Raw genomic sequence first — 8,558 nt, 5'->3', positions numbered from 1 at the left:
TATATATATATATATATATATATATATATATATATATATATATATATATATATATATATATATATATATATATATATATATATATATATATATATATATGGAGGGGGCCAAAAAAAAATTTTTGCGGGGTGGCCCATTTTTTCTAGTTCCGCCACTGCCCCATACCCACCTTTCGAAGCTACTGGTCCGAGGTTCTAAATCTGCCCAGGAAAGTTAATCAATATTGCTACACTCAACATTTTCATAAGCGTAGTCCGAGTAGAGTGGACCTGATTCTTCAATCACCTCCCAACATTTAATGTATGGCTAAACTACCACAATATTGTCTGATGACCATATGCTTCTTATATTAATTAATTGAATAATATTTTTGATTCTCTGATAAATTATATATATATTTGTTTCACTTTTCTGCACTGTAAGTTTAGAGTAAACATTCCTAATTTAGTTTTATATTTTTTTACAATCATACACCATAATGTAGGATTTCACGATAAGAACGGTCACGATTACATTTAAGTAGGTCATTAATTAATGATTGACGAAGTAACTCAAATCTTCTAGATCATTTCACCTGGACCTTCTTCCAGAACTACACCATCATGCATGTTACTGTACTCACGCTGCTGGCGTGTGCTCACCTGTCTATAGGTAATATGTTCACTCACGTGTAGGTTATATGTTCACTCATATGTAGGTTATATGTACACTTACGTGTAGGTTATATGTTCACTCACGTGTAGGTTATATGTTCACTCATATGTAGGTTATATGTACACTTACGTGTAGGTTATATGTTCACTCACGTGTAGGTTATATGTTCACTCACGTGTAGGTTATATGTTCACCCACGTGTAGGTTATATGTTCACTCATGTGTAGGTAATATGTTCACTCATGTGTCGGTTATATGTACACTCACGTGTAGGTTTTATGTTCACTCACGTGTAGGTTATATGTTCACTCATGTGTCGGTTATATGTACACTCACGTGTAGGTTATATGTACACTCACATGTAGGTTATATGTACACTAACGTGTAGGTTATATGTACACTCTCATGTAGGTTATATGTTCACTCACGTGTCGGTTATATGTACACTCACGTGTAGGTAATATGTTCACTCACGTGTAGGTTATATGTTCACTCACGTGTAGGTTATATGTACACTCATGTGTAGGTTATATGTACACTCACATGTAGGTTATATGTACACTAACGTGTAGGTTATATGTACACTCTCATGTAGGTTATATGTTCACTCACGTGTCGGTTATATGTACACTCACGTGTAGGTAATATGTTCACTCACGTGTAGGTTATATGTTCACTCACGTGTAGGTTATATGTACACTCATGTGTAGGTTATATGTACACTCACATGTAGGTTATATGTTCACTCTCGTGTAGGTTATATGTTCACTCATGTGTCGGTTATATGTACACTCACGTGTAGGTTATATGTACACTCACATGTAGGTTATGTGTTCACTCACGTGTAGGTTATATGTACACTCACGTGTAGGTTTTATGTTCACTCACGTGTCGGTTATATGTACACTCACGTGTAGGTTTTATGTTCACTCACGTGTAGGTTATATGTTCACTCATGTGTCGGTTATATGTACACTCACGTGTAGGTTATATGTACACTCACATGTAGGTTATATGTTTACTCACGTGTAGGTTTTATGTTCACTCACGTGTAGGTTATATGTACACTCACGTGTAGGTTATATGTATACTCACGTGTAGGTTATATGTTCACGCATGTGATTAGGAAAAAAAATTTGATTTTTTTAATGTCGAAAAAATAACTATAACTATACAACGGTCTAATTTTTTTAAATTCGGCTTTCTGTATTTTTTATTATTTAATCAAATGTTTTTTTCTTGATTAATTTTTGTAAACTAAGAGCTGTTTTTAATTTTTATTTTAATGTAGAAACGTTAATCTATAATATAACGCTGCTGGTAGTGTGTCAGTCCTTCCTTCCTCCCTTCCTTCCTTCCTTCCTTCCTTCCTTCCGTCATCGCTATAGATTTTGGAACCATAAAAGTAAACATTCGCACCATGCTGTGCTTTTCAGTGCACCGCAGTGTCTTATTATAAGTATTAGAGTAGGGTTTGTTTATATAGCGGCATAGAGCTATTTTATAATTGCCACGGTTTTTACTCTTTCGCATAACGTCAAGAAAATATTAAATACACGCAAACTGCTAAAACGTATTAAAAAGATTAATGTCAAATATCATTTTCGTTTAGGTTCCCAGAAAAAGTGGATACATTTTAATAAGATAATAACAGTACGGTAGAAAAATCAAATTAATTTAACTCTTTTCTAATTTTGACAAAGGAGGTAATTTAAAAATACATTAAACTCACGCTAATAAAAAATGTAAATGCAAATATAGGACCTACGTTCGTCATAGAAGGAATTAGTGTTGCAATAATATAATTAGCAAAATGTGAATGCAAATTATTCGGATGTGTAAGAGGAAATTATTGTTTGAAAATTATAATTAGCATGGATTGATAAAAGGCAATCTTTTATTTATTTTATTCACTGAATGTAGGCCCTACTGTTTATTACTTATAATTTTTAATCAACTATTCAGCACTATTATAGACGCGTCATCACGTTCATTAGGTGCGCAATGGTTTTAGTTATGAAACTCTATTGTAAATTTTTAAAATTTAAAGTACTGGAAAAAAAATGCGTGAATGGGTAAAGTGAAATATTGTATATATTATAGATACTGCCTATTATTTATACTGTTTACTAATTATTATTCTATCTTTCGGGTTTTATAGGAGAGGCGTAGCGAGAGGGGGGGGCATATGTCCCCGGGTGCCGACCTTAGGGGGCGCCAAAGTGGGTTGGAAAAAATTTGCGAGGGGGGAGGGAGGTGGTGGAAATCGAAAATTTTAGGGCGGGGGGGGGGAGGGGTGCAAATCGAAAGTTTGAGGGGGGTGCAAATCACCGGAAAGGGCGCGATTTGGCGCTACGGGCTAGACTGTGAGCAATATGCCTTTATGATTGCATTTAAATTGTGTTTATGTTATGAGTGTTGTGTTTGTTTTTTCGTTTTTTTTTTTTTTTTTTTTTTTTTTTTTTTGCGTTCGTTTGTTTTGTGTTTAGTTTTGTTCTGTTGGTACATTTAAAAAAAGATTTACCGTGGCGGAGCACGGGATGCAGCTAGTGTAATATATTAGTAATGTTCGAGTAAAATAAAAGTTTATATGAATAAAAAAATATTTTAAAACTTTTCTGAATTGTGCCAACGAATGTGATGTGACCTTCATGATTTCATTCAACAGCTTCTAAGATCTTCTTCACCACCACCTCCAGCACCATAGTCCAGGACGCTGGGAGCGTCAAGCTGAGATGTGCCCTGCTGGTGAGTTACAACTCAAAGTTGGTTCTAGACCAGATCTCATTTTTTTTTTCTAGACCAGATCTCAGCTTCTTTTTTCTAGACCAGATCTCATTGTCTTTTTTCTAGACCAGATCTCATTGTCTTTTTTCTAGACCAGATCTCATTGTCTTTTTTCTAGACCAGATCTCATTGTCTTTTTTCTAGACCAGATCTCATTGTCTTTTTTCTAGACCAGATCTCATTGTCTTTTTTCTAGACCAGATCTCAGTTTCTTTTTTCTAGACCAGATCTCATTGTCTTTTTTCTAGACCAGATCTCAGTTTCTTTTTTCTAGACCAGATCTCAGTTTCTTATTTCTAGACCAGATCTCATCTTCTTATTTCTAGACCAGATCTCATCTTCTTATTTCTAGACCAGATCTCAGTTTCTTGTTTCTAGACCAGATCTCATCTTCTTATTTCTAGACCAGATCTCAGTTTCTTGTTTCTTTGTCGGCTGTTGCTTGTGCTTTTTTTTTAAAAAGGCTTTTATTTTTAGCTTGCGCAGTATGTGTGTGTCTACGTGTGCGTGTGTATAAGTATGTGTGTGTGTGTGTGCGTGCGTGCGTGAGTTTGCGTGCGCGTGCTTGTGTGTGTGTGTGGCTCCACAAATATTGGAATCCTAATTAAAATCTGAGTTGTTGTTTTTTGCACAGTGGTAGATTTAGGGAGACAAAGCAAGAATATCGAGTTTTTAATATAATACAATAGACCATAAGTTATTAAAATGTGATTTAAAAATGTAAAAGTTACTTTATTTTAAAGGTATATTCCACAAATCTTGGAACCTGAATTGAACCAACTACACATTGTCCGACTGAGTTATAATTTGTATGATGACACACTTTTACATTTTAAAAAAAAATAATGTTAAAAACTTAATTTCAGTGATTATTTCAATTTTTTTTTTTTTTTTTCGTAAATTTTAAACACAGTTTGATTAATATGTAAACCCTTACAAAGAAATCACTATTTTTACAAAATTTAAAAATCAGAGGGGTGCTAAGCTGGGAAGTGACTTCATTTTACAAGGAAATGGGGGGGGGGGGGGGGTGTTTGGCTTTTTCTGGCAATATGTAATAGTGAGTAAGGGGAGGTAAAAATCGTTTTAAAAAGCTTGACGTAGTTGATTGACAATCCCTTGGCCCTTACCACTAAAATAATGCCCTCTGTGTATGACGTTTTATTTAAACCTAAATCTAGAGCTATATCGATCCAACTTCTGCGAACAAAACTCGTAGTGAAAATTCTAAAAATATGTATGTCTATAAATAGGTGCTAAATCTGACAGGATGTGAGAGGATATAAACACGTTGCGTGTTTCCTCTACCGTTGGCGGATATAAGCACTTCCAACAAAACTGGACACGTTCTATTTTTATTTATTTTTAATTTTTAATGTACCCCAGGAAACGGGAGGAGAAGCAGTTGTTGGAAGAGCCGTATCTAACACCAGCTATGACGTACAGATTGTCAATTCCATCATTGTGCTCAGAGGTCGGTAGCTTTTGTTGGTCTTTTTAGGTTTTATTACGACATCAAAAAATGTCGATGTCGTAACTATGGCAACAGTGTATAAACTTCAGCAAAACAAAGATAGTTTTTAACTATTAAATCCTTTTGAAATTTTAAAAATAAACACACTAAATTCTACGATAGCCTAAAATTAAAAAAAAAAGAAGCTATTTTTAAAAAATGGTAGGCTTTATTCAGTTTTATTCTTTCGGCTGCTAAGGCATAGATCTAAATAAAATGTAATTGGTTATGCTGGCTGCTTTCTTGTTTATAGTTTAACAAAAAAATTTGACGTGCAGAATACAATTTTGTTGTTGTTGAGTATTGTCACTCACAAGTCTTAGGCACCAAGGTAGTTTAAGCGTAGGCGGAACTTGAAACAAAAATTTGGTAATCTGTCAAACATCATGATGATTGACTAGTTTGTCTTACCATCCCCAATGGTTATCTCTCAAACATCACGATGACCAGACTGCCCAACCATTGGCTGTGGTAATCTGTCAAACATCATGATGTTAGACTAGTTTGTCCAACAATCGCCTTACATCCAATTACATTTGTGACTGTTAACTCACCTTACATTTGCTTACACGTGTGACCAACTCACCTTACACCTTACACCTGATTACACTGGTGACCAACTCATCTTACATCTGCTTACATGTGACCAACTCACCTTACTTCTACTCAAACACGTGACTGTTAACTCACCTTACATTTACTTACACGTGTGACTAACTTAGCTTACATCTGCTTACATGTGTCACCAACTCACCTTACATCTACTTCCACACGTGACTGTTAACTCACCTTACATCTGCTTACAGGTGCGAGTGAGATCGTCGCCACCATCGTCACCACCAACCCCCCTGAAGTCAAAGCAGACGTCGGTCTTCTAACCGCCACTGGGACCCTGCACCCCCAGGACCCCTCCGACCCCGAATACCTCGAGCTGACCTGGTCAAACCCCGGGGTGAACCAGGCCAAAACCTACACCTGCGAGATCAACGCCCTTGACCTTCTCGGGCGAGCCGTCACCTTTGAAGAAACCTTGACCTTGGACTACAAGCCCGCCGACACGCACGTCAACGTCACTAACAGCACTGACCTTGAGACCACGGTCAACCAGCTGAAGGCCGAGGTCGCGGAGATCAAGGCCGCGCTTGAGGCCCTCAAGGTTCCCCACTTCGAGGAAGGGTTGGTCGCCTGTGAAAACTCGGATTCTTGGAGCTCCACAGGGGTCAGCGGGTACAAAGGCATCACCAAGAACGTGTTCTTCAGGTCCCCGTACAGGACCAAGCCCATGGTCAACGCCGGGGTCACGGTCATGGACATCACCTCCAGCCTTGACATCCAGTACAAGGTCATCGTCCGTGACGTCACGACCGTTGGGTTTCATCTGGTCTGCGAGACATGGGGGACAACCAAGGTTAATCTTATTTCAGTAAGATGGACGAGTAATGTCGCTTGAACTGTCTCCCCTGTTGTTGTGCCGATATGATGCGCACATGTCTAAAAAATGCCGTGTACTACTCAATCGTTGGTATATTTTATGACTGTAAATTGTGAATGTTCGCTCTCATTTATATGCGGGTAAAGGATCTTAATAAAACGATGACGAATCAATATTTATATTGAATGAGAATATGCCTTTGTAGCATATGAATGATTTTTATGTGTATGTATTGTTATTGTTGCAATATACTAGACTAGTAAAAACTTAACATTAGTTTTTATGTGGCCAGAACAAACTGGGCAAAACAAAGCCACACACAAATAACATAGCAGAAAAAAGTAGAACAGTATAGTGGTCTGCAGTGTTTCTTCCAGACTTTTTTCTCCCGGGGAGGGGGCGGGGGCACTTGAAAATTTCGGGAGGAGGCGGACTAAAATTTAGGGGGGGGGGCGACACTGTTAAAACTCTGATGGTCTGTCTTTAGATGAGCATGCAATAATTCCCGTTATTTGCAACTGCATGGTTGATAGAATGTAATTACAAAGTTGTTGTTTGGCGGAATGAATAGAACAAAACAAAATACAGAACATACTATGCCAGAACAAATTTGTTGAAAACAAAACAAACAGAACAATTAAAAGAGAGCTGAACAATTAAGAGAAAACAGATTTACTATCTATTGGCAAATGAGGTAGATAAATAATTATTTTGGATTTGGATATCAATAGGGCAGATGAAGTAGAGTTCACCTGTTTCTGTGCACTCGGTAAAGGGATAGTGTGTTCAGTTCCATGCTCAGCCGCTCCAACTTTCCATTGCGTGAGTGGGATGCCATTAGAGCTGGGTGGCCTCATGGCGTCTTGCAAATACGAGCCATGGGTTTAAACCTAGAGACTTTCGGGTTAGCATTGGACGCCCTACAGTCCGACCCTGAAGTCTCATAACAATAGATTTTGTCAACTTTGTCAGATCTACGGGTGTTAAGGACTTCATCCAACTTTAGATAAAATTCATTTTAATTCTACAGTTCTTCAGTTGTTCAAGTGAAGCCCTACACTATATTTGTTTGTGTTACGCTTAGTGCATCAGACTTTTTGTCCCGGGTATATTGTGGACCGTCTTTGTATTTAACCTGAATTAATTCAAGCGTGACACCTTTAAACTAAACTGATTAAAAACCAACAACAAAAAACTACGGCAAATGTTCATGTACTATTGTATTCACTGTACCTAAACATCACTATCCACGAAATAAAAAAGTATTTAGCAACTTCAGTTATGATTATACTATTAATACTATTTTATGTTACGAAACTTACTACATAATCAACCAACATTATAACGACCTTTATTACTTTCAAGGTCAAACATCAAAAAGTCAAGGTCACGTTTCGGACAATGTGACTCAAGTCACGTCGAGTACCTTCACTAAGCTCATTTAACAAAGGAAGTGAAAACGGGCAGTGAACGAACGGAGCGACCTTTGACCGAGCCCTATTGTGCATGTCTAACACAGGGGCGACAACGCCGCGAGTACGCCAGGAGATCAATCAAAACAAAGGGAAACAACCTACGTCCGGGACTTAAGGGGAAACGACTCGAGTCACCTTGACAGAGAAAAACAAGTCTAACTACCTCTACATTGTCGTCGTCCCCCCCCCCCCCCCCCCCCCCACCGTTCTTTAAAGTCGCGTACAGTGGTAGTTTAAATTCTACCCCCCCCCCCCCATCCCCAAATAGGGGGGTTTAAATGACAGACATGAAATAGAAGAAGAAACGTAGTACCACAGGCCTGTCTGAAAACCACTGTTTCCTTTCGTTCCGCTTGCCTAGAAAATCCGTTCGTTCAGCACGGGAAGGTTAGTGGGGTGATAACGTTTCGCCATTTCCACGGGAAGAATTGCGCCAAGTGTACGTGTTTTTAGGACACAGTTTTTGTACATCCAGGAATATCGCAACTACGGTATTTCTAGGATTGTTGCAGTTTTAAATTGGATCTAATTTTCGCATTAAAACCTGAAGATAGGTAAGTAATGTGCTACTGGTATACAAAAACCACGTGATAATCCCGCCGATATTTGTGTGAATTTTCGTTTTCTTTTGGTGTAGCTACTTAGGCCTTAGTTTACACTACAGTTATCACAAAACGTAACCGCTCTTCAGTTGACG

The 8,558-nt window shown here is 38.0% G+C and overlaps 1 protein-coding gene across 1 annotated transcript; it reads left to right on the top strand.

The window, feature by feature from the left end:
* Positions 1-550: 550 nt before the first annotated feature.
* LOC131952386 (uncharacterized) lies at positions 551-6,559 on the top strand. The gene is made up of 4 exons (XM_059315012.1): positions 551-651; positions 3,323-3,402; positions 4,828-4,915; positions 5,761-6,559. The coding sequence occupies exons 1-4, from the start codon at positions 603-605 to the stop codon at positions 6,402-6,404; spliced, it is 861 nt and encodes a 286-aa protein (XP_059170995.1). The 5' UTR covers positions 551-602; the 3' UTR covers positions 6,405-6,559.
* Positions 6,560-8,558: the final 1,999 nt, after the last annotated feature.

The sequence above is a fragment of the Physella acuta genome, unplaced genomic scaffold, assembly GCF_028476545.2.
Source record: "Physella acuta isolate Inbredline_101_S28 unplaced genomic scaffold, ASM2847654v3 ptg000872l, whole genome shotgun sequence".
NCBI classification, from domain to species: domain Eukaryota; kingdom Metazoa; phylum Mollusca; class Gastropoda; family Physidae; genus Physella; species Physella acuta.
The sequence above is the reverse complement of the archived record's forward strand: the minus strand, read 5'-3'. Positions and strand labels throughout refer to the sequence as shown.

Bases quoted from the DNA above. Each gene is read 5' to 3' on its own strand.
- LOC131952386 (XM_059315012.1), top strand. From the start codon at position 603: ATGCATGTTACTGTACTCACGCTGCTGGCGTGTGCTCACCTGTCTATA. The intron at 652-3,322 runs GTAATATGTTCA...TTCATTCAACAG, and splicing joins GTGTGCTCACCTGTCTATAG to CTTCTAAGATCTTCTTCACC. The intron at 3,403-4,827 runs GTGAGTTACAAC...AATGTACCCCAG, and splicing joins AGCTGAGATGTGCCCTGCTG to GAAACGGGAGGAGAAGCAGT.